Raw genomic sequence first — 22,444 nt, forward strand, 5'->3', positions numbered from 1 at the left:
AAGTCTCAAGCATATATTACCAAATAAACATTTTAACTTTTATATACGCATAATTTTTTACATTATTGCATTATAGTCAATCCTTAAATTTGTTAAACTTAATATCACAAGGTTTTTTCTTTTACATAATCCATGCTATCTTTGATGAATATTCCTCATTTTGAGTTTAAAACATCAATTCTTTTTGATAGTATCTTTTTTTAAGTCTTCCACTTCTTTATTCATAAACATAAGAGAATCCTTTTTTTTTTTTTTTTTTTTTTTTTTTTATTATGGTAAAAAAACATCAGTCTCAAACTCTACCCCTTGCAACGATAAACGTTTTCTGGGGAAAAGTGAGTGTGTAATATCATATGTAATTTTACCTGCCCCATTAATATTTAACTTTAACTATCCAAAAATAAAATAAACAAAAAACTATCTTTTAAAGAAATAAAAAGCCCTTGGTGACACGCCATTTGGAGAACACTCACAAGGCTAAAATCTCAACACTAAAAACCACAAAGTGTGGGAAAATCATGAAGCTCAAATCCCCAAGTAAGTGTTCACCGGCACTACAACAAAAAAATCACACCAACAATCCAATCATGTGATCACCGCCACCAAAGTGAACTCACAATCAGCTGTTGAGCAAATGCATAAAACTAGTATTATAATGAATACATTAGCAGCAAATAACTATCTTAAATCCTTCAGTTAAATTATAACTCAACCTCGCCTGACAACTTTTCTTTAACTTACTTTGTTCCACAAAACTTAACTTTTTATTGCATGTGGTATTTGTCAGCTTTGTAAGGTTAACAGACAAATTTTCTTGTGTTTCACAATTTTTTTATGTATAAATTCTAAAAGGATAATTTTTTTAAAGCATCAGTTTCAAACTTGACTTTTTGCAACAATAAAGACTTTCTGGAAAAACTTTATTTTGTTTCGTCATATGTATTTTTACCTGGTACTTTAATATTTTACTTTTAGTGAAAACCAAAGTAAAAACCCTTAGTGACATTCCACTTGGAGAACATTCACAATATTAAAAGCTCAACAATAAAAACCACAAAGTATGGGAAATCATGAATCTCAAAACCCAAATTAAGTGTTCACAGACACTACAACAAAAATCACACTAACAACACAACCATGTGATTATCAATCAGTGGTAGACTAAAAAACAATTAACTAAACTATGACAAACTTATTAACCTAAACAGTTCCAACAAAAAACTATATAAAATTAATTCACTTTAATGACACTGATAAAAATTTCATAAATATTCATCAAAATTGAAGCTCCTGAATGTTTTTTTTTTGCTTAATGTTTTATAATGCAATAATATAATAGCATACTAGTAATTTATTGAAAAAAATTTCTTGTTATTTCATGAAAGTATAAAAATAAAAAACCTTTATATCCAATAATGAATACTATGATCTTACAGATTATACTGGTATTAGAAACTAAACTAGACACCATGTTGTAAATAAAATATGTTAACTTCAGATTTTGGAAATTTATGTTATATTTTAGTAGTATTAATGCAGTCAAGCATGACATATAAACTCAGCCTTGAGTGAGACCATAATAAACTTCTAAAACTTAATTCATTAGTTTAAAAATAAGTAAAACATAAAACGATCATGTTTATAAAAAAGCTTTTTACTAAAACGTAAGCATGTTAAATTAATTTTGATTATTACTTAAAATAGTATGTATTTTATGATATACCTTTGCATTTTAACATGACACATTTTTCCCTTTATAAAATATCTATTAAATATTAATAAAAAATATGTGATATACGATTCAATAACCGAAAGATTTCTTTGTTTACCAGGTCCTTAGACCAAACGTTTTGAGAGTTTTTTTTATCGTTCAATAAACAATAATAATGTTTTGGGTATTGTAAATAAAACTAAATTGCGTTGGTATGTTACGAAAGTTTGTTAAAACTAAAATAAATTAGATTAAAAAATTTAAAAACTAATCAATATAAATAAAAACCGAGTTGTATAGGTATTACATTTTTCAGACTATAAATAAGTAAACAATTATCGTTTTATGTTTAATTATTGATACTTTTTATTTTACTATTAAAATTTATATAGTTGATATTAGTAGGTGTAGCAACTTATGTTTTTTTAGCAAAAAAATTATATACATTTAAAAGTTTAGAACTATAACTAGTTATTTCAATAACTAAATATTAGGTTTTAAAAAACTTTACTACAATCTTTAAAAACGTTACCGCCGTTTTGCATTCTGAATAAATCAAATAGATTTTTTTTAATCAAAACTTTAAAGTATTTTTATAGAAGCTTTACTTAAACTTTTATTACAACAGTGCCTTAAAAATAAAAGCTTAAGCTATTTTTTTTTATTCTATATCCACTGTTTTGAAATTTAAAGTTTTATTTAGAATAAAAAATAAAGACACTAGTTAGTTTTTTTTTTTGTTCTATCGAGTGTATAGTATACATATTTCAAGTTGCAAGGTTGCTAGAATGTTAATGACTTGTTATGCCAACTGGTAATAAACGCTTTCCATGTGTTAGCTTGTTTTAACTAAAATTGACATTCTTGAGATTTTTTTTAAATTTTTTTAGATTGACTTATGGCATGCCCGATAAACAGTATTATTGATAACAACTTAGTTATTATAATAAAAAGTTTTTTTTAGACACCAAAATATTCAAAAATTTTAATGGCTTTTAAATAATACAGGCAAGACAACTTAAAGAAAAGGTCTTTGGTGCCGAAGTTTGACTTTGAAATTTATTTAAAAACAAATATTCTAACAACATATCTTGTTTGTCCTTTAATTTTAAACTTAGTGATTTAAAAACAACTACTTTTCAGGTTTTTTTTCTTTAAATCTGCATCCGGCCGGATCCTAGTTATAAAAACTAAAGATTTTTTGATCAGTAAAACTACTAGATTTTGCATGCCTTAACCAAAAATATATTGGGATCTAATTATTTAAAATGAGCAAATACTTTAGTTATTTAAGGAACGAACTTTTTTGTTTTTATAAAAAAGAACGTTCGCTGGAAAGACAAACTATTAAGCATAAATAAATTTACACTATTATTCTATTTTTAAATTGTAGTTGATGTATTTTGTAGCTTTATAAATATTTTTTGTGTTTTCTCGTTGCTATCAAACAAGATGCTTGATTAAAAAACTATAGTATACTTTCTTATCGCTCTTTATTGACATATGTTTACTATAGTTGCATCAACGAGTTAATAATGGTTAATTATTTTATAGTAGTTTAGTTCTTTTTACATGACAAGACACTAGGTTTTGTATGTGTATAATAACTTTTGATAACTTATTATTTTATTTTCTATTTATTTTATTATTTACTTTATTAATAATTTAACTTGTTATTTATAGTTAAATTAGTTTCTGTACACTTACAAAATGTTGTATAACAAGGTTAGTAAATTCTTTAAACAGTGATCTGATATGGTAGCATAAGAGAATGAATTTTTTCGACATTTCCTTTTGCGGAACGCCTAACTTTTGTTTAATTAGTAACCTATATATAAGTCATGTCCAGAGAAAACTCCACTTTTAGGAGCCAAAAGTACATTTTCAAGTTAGAGTTTATTTGAATACATACTGTTTTAAAAATTAGGCAATGTTTAAGTAAATAACAGTACAAAACTCAGTAGACATAAAAATTCAACTTATAAGATAAATAATTAAAACAAACACTTAATCTTGATCATGTATTTACTTTTACTATGTATTATTTTTTGTTATAGATTTGAAAATAAGATCTGGATCCTAATTTTGATAAATAGTTCTGCTAGATCACTAATTTTATTACAAAAAGGAACTTTTTTTTGTTGATATTGATTCCTTTTACATTTTAGTTTTAGCAATAAAGCACTACAAAATTTAGTAGTAAATTAGTTTTTAATAAGATTTAAAAAACCATACTTTTTAGTCATTAATATAATTTTTTGTATAGACTGTACTTCCTAATTATCGCCCAGTAAAATTTAGATACAGTTTTAGATAACAAAAAACATCAAATTGTTTATCTTTCTATTCTAAATGTTTAACAAGTTAGTTTTAACAAAAAAATTATCGCTTTACTAATTTTACTATAATTTTTATCAAAGTTAGTTGCAATTCCCTCACTTTTTTAATGAAAAACCTTATTTAAATTATTTAAATTTATATTATATTATTTAAAAAAAAAATTTTTTTTTAATTGGTATTGTAAAAAAGGTTATAATTTAAATTTTTATAAATGTAAATTTTTTTAGCTACCTATCTATTTGTTTCATAAATTAAAGTTACCATATTAAATGATAAAAATTATAAACAAGTGGCGACAAATTTATACACTTGTACCATCCCACAAAAAAATAAAAAGAAGAAATTTTGCAAATAAAAATTTAACATTTATTTAAATGGGGACGAGTCTTGTTGAATCGTTAAGATGTTTTCCCTAACATTTGCTGAGTCACAGGGACGTCAAACATGCACGAAGGGTCATTTTTGTACGAAGGGTCACTTTTGCATGAAGGGTTACTTATTCCTAAAAAAAATTTCACGACTGACAATTTACACGAGATTAATAAAAATTAATTAACTAATTAACTACCTACCAAGGGTAGAGGTAAAAGTGATAGTGAAAAAAAAATAAAATAAGTTATAAAAAAAACTGCTGTCCAAGGGTTAGGGGTAACAGTGGTATTGAAAAAAAAAGTTTCAATTCGTGCAAAAGTGTCTCTTCGTGAATTTCTATTACCTACCGTATTTAAATATATTCCAAATTGTTTAATGATAACTTAGCTGAAATTTTGAAGAAAATGTACAACATACTCAGCCAAAGCTTTCAATAAGTATTAAAATTTACAGTATAATTTGCAGAAAAAAAGTCCAAAGAAAAAATAGGTAAATTTAAGTTTATTTTCAATTTTTAAGTTTAATTTGTTATTAATTATTGACTTTAAGATATACTAGTAAAAAATTGTCGGTAAAGACATTTCTGATGCTTTATTTTTGATTTAAATGAATATACATAATCATAGCTTGTATTATACTTTATTATCAATACTTCTACTCAAAAAAGTTTTTCAAAAAAAAATTAATTAAAAATGTGTGTATTTTGAGTTAATTATCAAAGTAAATTGTATCGATATGAAACTAAACATATGTTTTTTAAATTCTCTCTTAATGTTATAAAAGTATTTTATAAAAAACTTACGAAATTTTTAACTAGATTTTACTAACCTTTACTGAAAACAACAAAACAATTTTTTTGTTAAATTTTGTATTGCTATTTTTAGAGTATTGTGTAGAGCTGTGTTTCCCAACCTTTTTTTTCAAAAGGCCCTCTTCAAAAAAAGCTAGGGCCCCTTCAACAAAATTTTTCAAAAAAATAATTCATCATCAACTGCAGGAAATCTAGTGTAAGTTTCAAATTATTACCTCGTAAGCCCCCCTGTGGCCCTTTTACTGCTCATGACCCCCTAAACTTCTGTAATGGCTCAATTGGGAAACTCTGGTGTAGAGCCTATACAAAAGGGGTGGGCGTCACTTTTGCACGGCGTCCCTTTTGCACGGCGACTCTTTTGCCTGAGTGGACACTTTTGCACGACAAAATTTTGTACGTCAAAACTTTTGCACGGCGTCACCTATTGCACGACGTTAAATTTGCATGGAGACATTTTTGCAAAGCGTCACTTTTGCACGGTGTTATATTTATATTTATGCACTGCGATAATTTTAAACAATCGGTCTAATGTTTGCACGCTTCTAATTTTTTGTTTCTAGGAAAAGACTAAGTATATTGAATATTATTTATAGTAGAATAATTACATACACAAATAAAACTACAACTTATTTAATGAAAGCGTTTGCTTAACTTAAATTTTATTACGTTAATATTAAAACTTAAAAAAATTATGAATGTTTTTATAAAAAACTACTATTTTATTAAAAATATTCATAAACTTTTTTAGTTTTAATATTAACGTAATAAAATTTAACAACTAGTTTTAATTTTAGCTAAACTATTAATAACTATTTATGTTTCTTGATTTCTTTTATTTTTTTATTGACTTAATCATGATTTTTAAAGTTTAAAAGAATAAAAAAATAAATAAAAAACATATTTATTAATTAATTTAATAGTAAGAATTCAAAATAAACTAGAACAGCATACTAACACTTTTGTTTTAGTTTCTAATTAAATTAATATTTTACTTTTCAACTTTTTGTCACTGATATGAATCTTTGAAAAACAATTTTGTTTTACCTTTTAGTTTTTTGTTGTTTCTAACATTAATTTATACTATTTTAGTTTTTAAATCTTTGATTTTTTGTCTTGATATGAGTCTGTTATAAATTTTTAGTTTACAGTTTTTGTTTTTGTTACAGATTTGGTACTAGCTAGAAACATTTAATCGGCCTGCATGGAAAAGTGATGTTCCGTGCAAAAAATTCATTCCTGGATGGACCCTGTGTGCAAAAGTGTCCCCTCGTGCAAAAGTGTGGACTAGGTTTTTAAACTTTGTTCTTTACTTTAATTTTAAGTAATTTATATAAGTAATAGGTCAGTTGTGTAACTGGTTCTTTATAAACTACTATAAATTACGGTTAGATATTTAAAAAAAAAAGTTAAATTAAAAACAATAATTAACTTAATACTCTAAGTTTTAATGACCTTGATAAGCTTAGCCATAGTAAAAGACTGAAACAACTGAAGACTTAAATTAAATATTAGTTTCTTTCAATTATTGTATACGCAATAATCTATTCTTGTAACTAATGATTAGCTAAACAGGTAGTGCAACTGCTTAACATATGTAGTTTTAACTATGTTAAGTCTGGACGTATGTCACCGCTTTTACCTTCATTTTCATAACTTAAAAAGTTTACAACAGAAACTAAACACATTCTGTACGAAAAAAAAGCTTTGAGAATGTATATTATTTTTTTACTTTTTCGATTACTCTTACCTTTACTTATTAATGTCTAAAAATTCTAAAAACATTTTTATAGAACTTTCAGTTAAACCTAACTTAAGCTCAAGTAAAGTTTATAATATTTTCGTAAATTAAAATAAAATTCGGTTGGATTTGTTGTAAACACATATTATTTACTTGTTAAAACAATTTTAGATACCTATGTTTTTTTGATAATTTTTTTTGTCAATATTAAACCTTTTACAACTTTTCAAACATTTAAATGCTTTAAAAATTTGTTTCTGAAGCTTAGTAACTGACTATTAACTTTTACTAAGTTAGTTTTATTTTTCTAAATTTATATAAAGTACTTTATAATTTATCATACAGTTCTGTCCAACAGACAGTTAATTTGTTTTTTGTTGTGAACTTATCTAAAATACAATTCATAGGTATCTTAAAAAATTTAAAAGCTAAAAAAGTTATTTGTTATAATTAAGTTGCAAAACTATCATTATTCTACAGGAGAATCGTGTGTTAAACTAAATTTAGCAAAGAATTTTTTTTCTAATATTTGACTTTTTTCTTCATTAACAAATTAGTTTATTGTGATACAAAGAATTTTTTTATGATGTGTTTGTAACGAATATTTTGTTTGTTTCAGTTGCTTCGATACCTAATATACTTATAAACTTTAACAAGTTTACTGCTTAAATTTAGTAACGAAATGCATTCCACTAAATAAACGTTCAATTATAAACACAATGTGGGTTAAAACATACTAGAATAATTTTTTTTATCTTTTATCTAATTTATAGTTTTCTTTTTAATTTATTCTAGTTTTACTTTTTCAGTCATTGTAAACTGACAAGGAATAAGTCAGTATCTTCCGATGTAAAAAAAAATTGATTTATGCTCTAAACTAAAACACTTTTTTTTTGTTTTAAAATAACTTTTAAGATAAAAAATAGGATTAAATACTGTTGTTAAAAAAAAAAGATATTTGTTTTTAAGTTTAGTTGTAAAACCATCAATTTTTTTTATTCATATTAAGTTAATTCTACGGTCATTAAAATTATATAAACTTATATGATTTAAAGTATAAAATTGCCAAAAAATCTGATCTTTTTTATCTTAAATAGTTTTACTATTTTTCTGTTTTATGTACCATCAACAATTTAATTTGTTTACATAGCGCTACACTGCGCAAATATAGACTTTGTTAATAATTTTTAAAGTTAATGATCAACTTAAAGTGTTGCGCTGTATAGAATTATTTAAATTTAAAGACTACTGTAATCAAGTGTATTTAGAACTTTTGTCCTTTGAATAATGAGTAACAGATACGTGTGCAAACTTTCTGACGAAGTCCTGAAAAAAGCTCATGAGGAGTTGAACGAACCTCTTGAAAACGAAAAGCGGCTAGAGTTCATAGACAGTTTGTTGAAGTTGTACAAAGAAAAGTATCCTGACCAAAAACTAACTTCAGAAGAGTGCAGCGATTCTTTTTTGTTGATGTTTTTAAGAGCCAAGAAGTTCGATGTTGAAAAAGCTTCTTCGCAGATGCACAACTTTATCAACAGAAAAACGTTGCTTCCTGAGGCCTTTGAAGTAGTCGACCATCCAACATTGATCAAGAACTTTCTCGACACCAGATTTATCACTTGTCTTGAAGGTGTTGCTAAAAACAACTCGGCAATACTCTTCTTACGTCCATGTTTCGGGGTCGACGAACCGAAGCTGGAAAACGTCTTTGGTGGAGTTTTTCTGAGCTTGCTAAAAGTTTTGGAAAAAGAAGAAAACCAGATTCACGGTGTAACAATGCTTGAAGATATGGACTTTGTCAAAACGGGTTTGGTTAAACAACTTGGACCTGTAATAGCTAAAAAAATAGCAGGTATGGTTCAAGACACTATGCCATTAAGGTTAAAAAATATTTGCTTTATAAATGAGTCTACAATATTAGATTTTGTATTTAGTCTCATTAAACCTTTTTTAAATCAAAAAACAAAGGATCGAATGGTGCTAGTTGGTAAAGATATGAAATTGCTTCATGAAAAAGTTGATGAGAAATACTTGCCTGTAGCGTATGGAGGACTTCTTAATGAAGAAGAATTAAACTTTGATCAGTGGAAACAAGTTTTGCTGGGAAAATCTACAGCTATGTAAATAACGTTCATTCCATAAGTTTTATGAAACAAAATATATTGTAAAAGCTGTTGTAAAATTGTTTGTTTTATTTATTTATCTCAGTTGTGTTTTATGTTTATTTAAATTAGTTGACTAATCTAACTGATTTTTGATAAATCTCGTGAATCTCTTTTTAAATGTGCATTTATAAGGTAATTACAACTGTATTTTTAGTCACAACTTACTTTTATTCGATTGCTAGCAAATATGATTGGTAAGAGTTATCCGAAATATGTTTTAATTTGTACCTGAACAAATCATTTTTGAACGTCTTGTTTCTAAAGTTTTTATATTGTCCAGGACATGACTTTGAACTGTATCCTGGTGTATGACCCGATAACCGAAAGGTTTTTTCGTACACCAGGTCCTAGGACCAAATACTTAAGCGCTTTTTTTCGTTCAATAAATATTACTATATTGAATAAGTAGTACAATAAAATGTTTAATAATAAAATTTACTTTTGTTTTCTTGTTTTAGTTTTTCATTAGCCTATTTAAAATTTTTTTTTTCAGTAATTAAACTTCAAGAAATTTTTTTATTACTAGCGCTTTTATTTGTGCTATCAAAATACAATTTAAATTTTTTATTTTATAATAAAATGTTTAAAATAAATAAATTAATTTACAGTATAAAAATCGCGAATTTATAAAAAGCTGTAAGCTTAGAGTTATCTATAAGTCTCTAAGTACAGAGAATGTTGTTCTATTTGTCAAAAACTTAATTAAGTTTTTCTAGCTGTTTAAATCTATTTAATTTTTATATATACTAGTCTTTTTTTGAACTTTTTTTTTTCGGGAAACGTTCAAAATCTAACCGCGATCAAAATCCACCCGCGTTCAAAATCCACCCGAACAAATTCGAAAACCGCTCACCGATCGAGGGTAAGGGCTAGGGTAACACTGATAGTGAATAATAAAATAAAAGATGCAAAAAATAAATAAAAATAATTAATAAGTAAAGAAAAAAAAAATTGAGTGGAAATTGAACGCGGGTGGATTTTGATATTATATATTTTTTAAGTATTACTAATAAAAAAAGGAGTAAAATGCTAAGAATAATTGTTACTGAATAGCTATCTAGAGTCTAGATGGTAGGATTATAACTATATAGTACAGTTTTTTTGTTAACTTTTTGTGCAAAAGTAACCTTATAAGTTTGACGTTTTGAAAATTTTAAATTACAAGTAATAATAGTTAATTACCATGCCTGTTGGTTTAAAACTTTGCATACAACAGAGATGTATGTATTGTTTTTTAGTTTGATTTAAAAAATATTTTGTTTTAATACTCAAGTCTAACAACTTGAAAAATAGTTAATTATCGGCAAATTATTTATTGCAACAAATATTAAACAAAAATAATGTTTGTTATTTTGTAGCTCGATTTGTAAAGTTGAAAACAACGATATACAAGTTGATTTAAAATTATTTGTGTTTTTTAGTAGCTTGCTTTAATTCTTTAATGTTTGTTTTATTATTTTGAATATTGTATTAGTTTGTTAATTTAAAAAAATCTTAAGTTATTTTTTATTCGTTGATCGAAGAAATATATTTAAGTACTACAGAAAAGTAAAAAGTAATAAAATTAAGTAAAAAAGGTTAAACTAAAAACAATTATAATTTAATAAAATTTCAAGAAAAAAAAAAGTTTTTGTAAATATAGGCTTGTTATATTTTAGCGCTTGATAAAAATTATTCTAAATTGACTAAAGTTAACTTAACTAAACAATAATGTTTTATTTTGTCTTATCAAAGTAAAACGTAAAAAATGTTTAAAACAAAACACACCTATTTGTATTTGCTTCAACAATATTTATGCCGTTTTCTTTCGATTTATAGTTAAGTGTTTGCTATATATATGTTAAAGAAAATTTAAACAATAAAAATGACTAAATAATTTAAAAAACAATGATCAGAACAAAGCGTTAATCACCAAAAAAACAAAGCTTCGTGGACATCGTTAACACCACAGTTAAAGACCATAGGTTATTTACCATGTAATATTAGTTTAAAGATGATAACAACTTTAAGTTATGTATAACTAGAACAAACATAAAATATTCGTTAGAAATAATATGCTAAACTATTCTTTTTATAAATGACTTCATATTCATAATTTTTTCTTCTAAATAATTTAAAATACAAATAAACTATTGTTGTTTATATTACTAAAGTAATTATAATAACACGTTAATTAAACTGCAAAAAAAAATTAAAATTAATTTTAAATTTCAAAAAAGAAGTACAGCACTCAGACTTAAATGATTCTAAAGTTTTAATAGTATTAAGATAATATAATTCTAACTATTCTAAATAAAGTTTACATTGACTCTAGTTTTTATTCAGTTTTGTTATCAGTATACTTATTTAAAGAGATAAAACAGTCTATATAAAACAAGTTTGTAACAGCTTAAAGTGACCTAAAAATTATATTTAAAAACTTGTGCAGTAATATTTGAAAAAAATGAGACAAGATTCATTCAAAAATTTTTTTATAGAGGAAAAAAGTAATAAATATTTCAGCTAACCTCTACCAACTACTTTTCTTAGCTACTAGTTTTAAAATAAATGTTGAGTAAGAAAACAGTTATAGGTTTCATCAGTAAATACTCAATTAAAAAAATTGAGAGAAATTAAGCAAAAAATAATTAGAGATAGATTAACAGTTAATAGTTTCATAACTTTGAATTAATTTGTAGTTTAAGAAAGATAAGCATACGTAAAAAATAAAAGTAAAACAAATGAAAAATAGAATTAAAAAATCGACAAAAAATTTATATCAACTTGTAGAGATTAGATTTATAAACGTACTGTTGATTGCAAAAATTAGAACATGTAGTGATAGAATTTTTTTAACAAAAAAGTTTTTAGTTCATTAAATAAAACCTAAAAGTTTTTATTTAGATTTCGGTTTGTAATATGATATGCAGATAACGTGTACTTAAAAACTAATGAAACAGTCAGGATTCAGGAACATTTTGGAAGGAAAGGTTTAGTTTGTGTACCTCAGAGTAATTTATAAATTTTATAATTGAACTTTTTATAAATGGTTTGGGTTAGCATAAATCTGAATTAGACATTTTTCTAAGATCAAAATCCATCTAGATTCTAAGTAATTTTACTTTTTAAAAACGTCTGCATAACAAAAACTATGGAATTAGAATTTACTTATTCAAAAACATATGTCTATCACCTTGCTAAAGTTCTTTAATAATGCAGTTTTTGTTTTTGTCTTAACAAAATTAATAAATACCGATTGTCTAATATGAATCCAACTAGTTAAAATTTAAAGATAATAATAACTGCAAGTTTATACTATAATAGAAATGGAAGTTAGTACCTAAATCACGTAAGCGGTATTACCGCTTTTATATACAGTAACCTGCCAACCAATATAACATAGCACAAAAGTTCCTACCCAAACGGCAGTGGGTATTTTGGTATTTACTTACCTACATAAAGCCTAATACCAACAAATTAAATGCCACTAAATTTTTCAAAAATTACTATAGAAAAATACCAAAAACTAAAACTTTAACCATAAAAACAAAATATACTTCTTGAAAGTATAGAATAAGTCATGAGTATTTATGTATTTATGAGAAATTATTTACGTATGTATGTTTATATTAAGCTAATAGAGTTTTTCAACTTATCTTGTATTCCCTTGTACCTTTGAAATTTACTTAGAACATATAACAAATTAATAAATTTTAATAATTAAAGGTTTATTAAAGAACATTTTTTGATTTGAATGATTATCCAAAGTTTACTGGCTACCAACATTCTTGAGAATATTTACACAAAGTCTGTCATGCTAGAAGGAGAGCTGTTTTCAGCAGAAACTCAAGTAGCTGCTGGTAAAAACTATGAAATGCTACAACTAGCTTTTAATAACTTTAAAAACATAAAAAAAACTAGAGCAAGCAATTAAAAGTGTCTGATAAATCCAAACGACAAGCTACACTAACAGATTGACATGTTTTCAAAAGAATCTAGTTCTAAATAAATCTTAATTGCAATCTTCTTTATTTTCAATAATATTGCTTTTTAAATTTTGTTTCAATTATAACGTATATAATTGTCAATTTAATAGTTCTTTATTGTCCTTAATATCGCTTTTTAATACGTTTTTTTTACATTTATGTTACAATAAAGGGTTATGTAGCAGGGTAGTGTCTAGACTTTTTTCAAAGGGGGTTCACAACTTTTTTTTTGTTCTTAATTTAACGCTTAAGTACGCATTTCTTAGGTATGCACTGCCTATTAAGTATGCAATATTAACCGAAAAGCTCTGTGTTTAAAATGCTTTTTTTCTGCTAAGAAATAAATAAAAAAACATCAAAGTAGTGATAGAAAAATATTATTATTTTTCATATAATATAATGTATTTAAATTTAGATAAATTAAAAATAAAACAACCATAAAAAAGTTATGAACTTACAAATTGTATATCAAAATTCAAACCTGTTATTTAAAATAGAATATTACAGACATAACTAACTTACTCTATAAAAAATTAATTTTTTATCGGGAAACAAAATTATAGAATAATTAAAACTAGAATAAATTTTTATAAAGAGAATTTCAATTTTGAGTTAAATGTTAGTATAGATGGAGTTCTTACAAATTTTTCTTTTAAGTTTTAAATTCTTTACAATTATATATCTATTTATAATAAAAATATTTTTTTTCAAGTTACTTAATCTATTAAAACTGAAATTTCACTAATAAGATTGTTTAGACTTATACAATTAAATTAAAATATCTTTATAAAAATTTGTTCTAGTTTTAATTATTTTTTAATATTGTTCTTGATAAAGAAATAAGTTTTTTATAGAGTAAGCTAGTTATGTCTGTAATACTTTTGTTTTAAATAACATATTTGAATTTTGATACACAATTTGTAAGTTCATAACACTTAAATAAAATTAAAACAGAATTTCAATTTTGATTTAAATGTTAGTATAGATAATGGGTGGGCAACGTACGGCCCGCAGGCCGGATCCGGCTCGCAGAGTAAAAATTACCGACCCTCCGACCGTTTTTTATACCTTAATGGGATCCGGCCCTCAAATGAAAATGACCAGCCCGCGAGCAAAGTTACAGGCCCGCGAAGGGTCAATATTACAAAAATTTCATAAAACTCTTTATAATACTTTTACAAAACAAAACTGTGAGAATTTGACTTTAAAAACATGCTAAAAGATGACTTTATAAATTATTGTGTACTAATAAATACACCATTTTGTCCTAATATTTTGTGTTGTTCTAACTTAGTTGGAAATTCTTCTGCCAAATTACCCCAAGTAAATTGTTTTTTTAAGTACGATTTTTGTCAATTACAATGTCAATTCTATTTATAGACATTGTTAAAACATCTGACATGTCTAAATCTACATCTTAAGTTGTCAGACTTGAGAAAGTTTTGTGAATTTGAAGGATTCATAAAAGTGATCAACTGTAACTGTATCCATAAAATTAAAATCCGACTGGTTCCAGATCTCGACTTAAAATTAGAATCCAGTCGGATTCGGATCTAAAAAGTCATGTTTCGGCTGGGTCCAGAAACTGGATCCGGTAAATTACTAATTCGAAATACCCCGTCCCGCAAATGACTTAATTTTTTTTTGATCCGGCCCGTTAATTGAAAAACGTTGCCCACCCCTAGTATACATGTAGTTCTTACAATTTTTTCTTTTAAATTTTAAACTCTTTACATTTATATATCTATTTATAATGAAAGTACATATTTTCAAGCACTTTAATCTATAAAATTTTAAATTTTACTAAAAACATGTTTACACTTATACAATTAAATTAAAATATTTTTAAATTTTATTTAAATGTTTGACTGATGGTGCAGGAATACTAATGATGGTTTTGAAATTTCTTTAAGTTGAAAATTTCAAAAAATCAAGAATCAACTTTGTGGCCAACAGAAATACAAAAATAGAACAACTAAATAAAAATATTAAGATACCATTAAATGATAAATGAATAAATTACCAGGTGGTGTAGTTGTCTAAAGATGATTTTGAAAACTCTTTGAGGTTTAAACCCAGTTGGTTGACACATAAACAAATAATATAAATGTTTAAGTACAAAAACAACATTATTATATAACAAAATAACACAAAAGCTTCACACAACATTATTATATATAATAAACTAAGTAAAATAAAACTTTAGTGATTGTATTGGATATTTTTTAAGTAAAATTGTAATTACTAGTTCAAAAACAATACTTAATCAACAGTTATTTACAGTACTAACAATTTGTAATGGGAACTAAGAGCATCTTAGTAAACAGTTTCTAAAAAAAAATGTTACTTTAATACTTTTACCTATTATGACGCCACATTTAAAATTTTATTTAAAATCTGTTTCAGCTGGGCAAAACCGAGCATTTTTTGTTACTGCAACTTTTTAATCTTTCACTGTTATAAATTCAACAGCCATTATTCAAAGTTTATCAAATAACCAAAACAAAGTCAATAAACAACGTTTTTAGTGATATTCTAAGATTTTTTTTTCTTTTTTCTTTTCTTTTAGGGGGTTCACAGAAAACAGAAAACTAGTCAAAACACGCCCCTGGTATGTAGATGTAAATTGCACCCTTAATTTGTTTTGTTAACCTAAACTTTTTTTTAGATCTATATTCGCTATTTACATTTATGTTTCAATCCTCAGGTATGTAAATGATAATTGTGTTGTTCATTATTTTCGTTTAACTAAATTTATAATGACTTTTTAAGTATTTTTTATTCCTATGTTAAAATCATACGGTATGCAAATTTAAATTGCATTGTTCGTTATTTTCGTTGAATAAATAAACGTTACTATGTTTTTTTTTTACTTTTTTATTTGATATACAGTTTATAAATTTATAACCCATGTTCTGGTTCCTTTAGTTTCTACTTATTTAAATTTATACATTATGATTTATTTTAAAACAAAATACTTTTTTAATACTATTTTTAGGTGTGTTTTATTTTATAATTCAAACTTAAACAGTTTTAATTTTTGAGCACAGCGTTTTTAGGCTAAAAATTTCGTACCACACTAGCTGTGTGCCTATAAGTGTGTACCTAGGTGGAAGGTCACTGTATTTCTTTAGTAATATAATTACGTATGTATTAATCATTATTTTTTTATTAATGAGTACTTATTCGCTCTTTCTGGTTTGTTTAGTCTGAAAAACTCACTTTACGAAATTAACTATAATATATTTTTCATTTAACTTGTTTATGTAGTTGTTTAAGCCTTTTAAATTAGGACCTTGTAAGTTAGTAAAAGTAATAATAATAAAAAAAGTATGTAGATCTATTATAGTTTAAGATAATGATAAAGAAATTGACGATCTAGACCAGGAGTCAGCAAACTGCGGCCCTCGGGCAAAATGCGGCCCCAAAGTCAAAATCTGCGGCCCGCGAAGTACTTTTCAGCTTAGAACATATATATTAAAAAAAAGTAAAAAGAAAAAAAGTTATAAGAAAAGCGTACAATTAGTATCACAATTTAGTAACTACTTATTTACTAGTACTCGACTAATGCTTATTTTATCACATTCTTAGTTCAGAAAAGTAATTTTCTGCTAATTATTACAATTATTGAAATGCTGCGGGCCGTCGAAATTTTTTTGTAAAGTGTGGCTCGCGAGCAAATTTTTCTAGAATCTCGAACCTTGAAAATTTACCTTCTGTAATCAATAGTATAATCCATCTGTGTCGCTAAGTTACATTTGTAAGAAAGTTACATTTATAACTTAAGGAATAGTAGTTTCTTTGCTTAGACACTATTATATAATTTTATTAGTAAAAACTTTTTTATTTTATTTGGTATATGTCTGTTTAAGGAGAATTAGGAGTAAGTGTTAAGATTAAAAAAGTACGTTAAGTAGGCTACGAATAAGGGTTTAGACCAGGGTTTCCCAAAAGGGGCTTAGTGGCCTCCTGAGTGCCAAGAGCAGTAAAGAGGCCACAAGGGGGCCATGAGGTCATAAATTGAAACTTACTCTTGATACTCTGGAGTTGATAGTGGAAAGCAAAAAAAAAAGGTCATAGGCGATTTTAATGGCAGTTTTAAAACTTACACTAAATATTATTGAAGAAAAAAACTTGGAAATTTAGGGGCCACAAGCCGTAAAAGGGGCAGTCACAAGACTTTAATTTAAAACTTGCACTAGATTTTATTGAGTTGATGACATAAAGCAAAAAAAAAAGTTTTAGGCGTTTTCAATAGTAGTTTTTCGAAAAATCTTGTTGGAAAGGGCCATAGCTTTTTTTATTTCTTTAAAGAGGGCCTTTATAAAAAAAGTTTGGGAGACCCTGGTTTAAACTTTATGTATTGCTGTATTATTAATTTACCTTATTTGCAAAATATTAGGAAAAAAAAAAACGAAAACTTAAAACTGAAGTCGACCCGCTAAGCAATAATCGTTTTTACACTTTTACTTACCCTAAAAACATAGTAGTGAATTAATTTATTTTAGCAGAGAAAATTGCCGCAAAAAATTTTAAGAAATAAATTTAGTAATTTTCTTTAATTGTACATAGTTTACATTTACATGTCAATATATTTGTTTGAGATAATTAAAAACTTAAAATAAGAAAACTGACATTTGATCTATTTTTTATTGTCAAGAGGTCATTAAAAAATAAACAAATACATCCTGGACAATACATTAAAAGATATCTGTGGTGTACGAATCGATAACCGAAAGGTTCTTCGTGCACAAGGTCCAAGGACCAAATATTTTGAGCGTTATTTTATCTAAATAAACTGTATACTAAATTTGAAAAACAAAAAACTAAGTAGATTATTTTAGCACCAGTAAAACTTCACTTACCATAGTTCATTCAGTAAAATGAATTTGAAAGGAAAGAGAAGAAAGCAAGAAAAATCACATTTTTAGCGATCATAATAAAAATCCATTTTAAATGAATTTTGAGATATAAAAAAAAAATTAAAAAACTAGGTTTCAGTACTTATGTTGTCGCCAAAAATTAATCTGAAGTATTCACTAGTTCAGAACAGACAAAAACCTGAACAAACAATATTTCTGTACAGAATAATCTTTCTCAGGATCTTGATAGCCGTTACAAAAAGTACTTTTCTCTTTTTAAATGGTTATTCCCCATTCAAAATTTAGTGCTTTTATTCTAATATAATTTTAATAACAAAACCAAGACCTGGAAAAGCATCTGTAATACATAAGTTGCTTTTGAAGATAAACTAGAACATAAAATTTATCAGATATGAAAATTTATAATTATCATTTACTCATTCTAAATTTGGTTTTTGTTTACTTTTTAGAGCAAAAAACATTGCAGCCCAATTAAATTACTGTTTGTTTTGCTTGGATCAGTTATTCTCTAAGTTTTCAAAGCTTAAAGTTATCCATATTAGATAGCTAAATAATAAATAGTTATTCATAATAGTTAATAAAATAAATACATTTTGTTTATAAAATATTACACTTTAATTGTTTAAATGATAACATTAGTATACTTATTTTTATAGCCTATGAATAATTATCAAAGAAGGTTTAAGTAAAAAGAATAAATATTAAAAACTAAATCTTTTACAAAATCTGGTACAAACTCAGTTTCACAGCTAACAGATTATCAAACTTCAATTCTTACTCAAATAGAATAATAATCAGTTTGATAATCAGTTCTCTCAGGGTTTGGTCATATTTTGTTTAATTTTAACTACGCTACTAGTTACTTTATACAGATTTTTTAAATTCAAATTAGAATTATTTAGCTGGTCAAAGTCAAAGACTAAAATAGGTTCTTAAATGCACTGAAATGCAATAATCAACTATAAATCACTAAAAATATATCTTCTTCTACGTTTTCAGAGATAATTACTACAAACTTACAGAAAGTGTTCCTTGCTATGTAAAAAACTCTAGTCACAAAAAAAAAAGTATGACTAAAAAACTTAATAAAAAACAGATTTTTGTTTATTTTAGATATATAGTTTTACATATTTCTATATCTTGTGACTACAGTATTTTTTAATATTGCAAGAAAAATTTCCTGAAGGTTACCTAATTATCTCTAAATACAGAGGAGTAGATATGTTTTAGTGAAATAGTTTTTTTGCATTTTTAGTTAGTGCCTCCCAAAATGTACCTATTTTAGTCTTGGACTTAGACCAGCTATATCTAAAAAATATTTTGAGTTTTTAAAATCTGTAAAAAGCAACTTGTAGTTTGGCTAAAGCTCAAAAAAACAAGATCAAATTGTATAAAAAAGTGATTTACCTTCTACCTTCTATGCCCTTAAGGATAACTCAGGCTAAATTTATATTTATTATTGTTGAATCACTTGGATATATTTTGAAGTATTTTGACAAACTCAAGTTTGTTTGATACTTCTTTTTGTAAAACTCATTTTGTAATTTATTTTGTTATCTCAGGCAGGTTTTTATGACTTAATTTTTTTTTTGAAAATAATTGCTATTAATCCACTTTCTTTTTATTTGGTATTTTTAGTTACTTAAGCTTGATTGGTAATAAGTTTTTCAGCTTTTTGCTGTGATTTGTTTTTTAAAACAGGGTTGCCACTTTACCTGGAAACCTGAAAAAAACCTGGAATTTGACAACTTAGGCCAAAAAAAACCTAGAAAAACCTGAAATTTTTAACAAAAATCACTTGAAAAACCTAGAATTATTAATTAACAATTTCAACATGTTCAGTTGTAAAATTTTAATTTGACATAAAAAATCCATCATGTAGACAAAAATTTTTGTCATCATCAAAAATTTTTATCAAAAAACTCATTTAAAGTAGCTTTACAGTACCTTATCAATGTTTTTATGCTATTTAACACAGCTTGTTACCTTAAGTTTAACTTAAAATTAACAACCCAAAGATGTGTATTTTTAAAAACCTGGAGGAAATTTTGAAAACCTAGAGAAAAGTTTAAAAAATTAAGTGGCAACCCTGTTAAAAGTTTTCTTACAAATTTAAGCTAACTCAGTCTAACTTCATATAACCTTGGGCTAGTTTTTAATGACTAGGGTTGCCACACGCTCAGAACATTTAAAATTTTATTGAACCAGGACATAATGATAAATTTTTAAAGCTCCTGCTATAGTTTTATATTTTTGTAAAAGAAATCAGGATAGTTATAATATTTTTAAAAAATCTCAGAACGGTTTTTTTTCTAGATCTTGAATAAGATTAAGATGATCCTGTTTCAGTATTTTTTATTCTATATAATTATATCGATTTAAACATAGTTTATGTTTCTTTTTTTAATTTAATTAATCTGTGTAAAAATGTTAATTTAAACACAATTTGGAGAAGTGTATATATAGGGCTTTTCTTTTTATTATTTAGAAGAAAAATAAATGTTTTAGTAGTTTACACATGAGGAAAAAGCATTTTTACGGATTTAAAATATTATTATGACTCAGATAGTTTTTGGTCATTCCAGATAATTTTTTGATAGAGAACCAACCCTGATAACTTAGGTTGAATTTTTTTCCTCAAAGATTAGAAAACCTGTAGCAAGCTAAAAATAAAGTTTTATCACCTAGAAAAATTTGAAGTAACTTTTGAAATATAAAAGTTAAAGAGTTCAATAATTGATTTTGTAAGGAATAAACTTGAGCCTTAAAAGAAAGGTATTTATTGTAAACCAAAACCTTAGATATATTTTATAAGTTGCTTTACAAGTTTTTGTATAAGTTGTATTGATGGCCTTTTTAAAACCTCTTTTTAGTTTTAATGGTATCAATAAAAAGCAATTGTTTGTTTAAACATTTTAATTTACTTGTTGCAATTTCATATTATGATGTCAAAGAAAAAAGGTCAACATTTTTTAATTAAAAAGACTATTTTTTATATATTCCTTAAATTTTAAGGCTATTTTGTACATGTTTATCTTAGTTTAAAAATCTTTGACATAGCCAGCAGTTGATTTTTACCCTTTTGTAAAATTTAAATTAGTTTTTCAAATATTAGGATACTAAGTTCAAGCGTTCAATAAGCTCCTTATGAAACGACCAGAGTTAAAGCAGAGTTACCATGTATCATGGGACAACCTAAAATTTGAAAATTTAGCCAAAAATAACCAGGAGAAACCTGGATGTTGACACTTAAAAAAACTGAAATTTTGAACATTTTCTACATGTTAAATATTTAATTTCAGATAAGATAAAAAAGAACTATTATAAAAATATTCTAATTTCAGTTTAAATTGTTATTAAACACATTAATTAATATTACAGTATGTTTTTATTATTTATGTACTATCTAACATAAAATTAATCTTATATAAAATTTTATACAAAAAAGATAAGATAAAACTTCTACATGAAATAAATTTCCAAAAAACCAGTGGCTACCCTAAAAAAAGCTATTTCCTTAAAAATTTTTTTTTAAAAGATTCTAAGCAATCTTTCTCAAATTTTCTCAAATTGTTATAAACTTAATAAAAAAAAATTGTATTGCAAATTTTTTTTTCTTAAGTTTTTTTTGATCATAGTTCCTTAATTTTATTAATATTAAAAATTTTTACTGTGTATTTTTTATTTTAATTTAAGGAAAGTTTTCTTAAAATTTGAGATTAGGTAATATTAAATAGAAAGAGTAGATGCAATTTTAGTAAAAATTAAGGTACAATTTAAAATTTTTACCTTCATAAGTTAGTATAAGAAACTTTTTACATAATAGACTAAAACTCAAAAAATAGTTTTTTAATTTCAAAAAAGGAAAGAATTTTATTTTTCATATAAGGGTCAATTTTTATTTTTGTAAAAAGGTGTCAAATCTAAAGTGGCCTTTATTAAAAAAAAAAAGAGTATGTTGTGCCTTATGTTACAATTAAGAGGTTTTTGAATGAAACAAAATTTATTCCAAATAATTGATAATTTCCTTGTTAAGTTAAGTTTCTGTAAATAACTAAAATTTTTGTAAGTTAGTTACTTGTATACTTGTTTTCAAAAACTATATAGCTTCTTAAGTATTTAGTTATTAGTTTATATACTTATATTTGTACTGTATTGCTTAAAAAATATAATTAATTATGTTGTAATTCAAGGTATAGTGTAAGGTAAGTAAAAGAAGCATTGCTCTTATTTTAAGGATTTAGTATAAGCTATAACTTAATTTTTTACACATAAAGTTTTTATCTAAAACTTTGAGATTTAGTAAAATTTAAGAACTCTAATTACATTTTTTTAATTCTTTTTTTCAAGGTTTACTAAAACTTAAGCTAAAAAGGAACAAAAAAACCTAAAGTTTTGAACATTTTTTAGATGTTAAGTAGTGAAATTTCAATACGTCCCAAAAAATCTATCATGTAGA

At 25.2% G+C, this 22,444-nt stretch overlaps 1 protein-coding gene across 1 annotated transcript; it reads left to right on the top strand.

Annotated features, from left to right (window-relative positions):
* Nucleotides 1-8,259: 8,259 nt before the first annotated feature.
* On the top strand, nt 8,260-9,096 carry LOC145836636 (alpha-tocopherol transfer protein-like). Its single transcript, XM_082944422.1, has one exon. It carries the CDS (start codon nt 8,260-8,262, stop codon nt 9,094-9,096), a length of 837 nt encoding a protein of 278 aa, XP_082800548.1.
* The last annotated feature ends 13,348 nt before the right edge of the window (nt 9,097-22,444 follow it).

The sequence above is a fragment of the Thalia democratica genome, chromosome 5 (assembly GCF_965202585.1).
Source record: "Thalia democratica chromosome 5, ktThaDemo2.hap1.1, whole genome shotgun sequence".
In the NCBI taxonomy this organism is placed as follows: domain Eukaryota; kingdom Metazoa; phylum Chordata; class Thaliacea; order Salpida; family Salpidae; genus Thalia; species Thalia democratica.

Coding starts and splice junctions, on each gene's coding strand:
- LOC145836636 (XM_082944422.1), top strand. CDS start 8,260: ATGAGTAACAGATACGTGTGCAAACTTTCTGACGAAGTCCTGAAAAAA.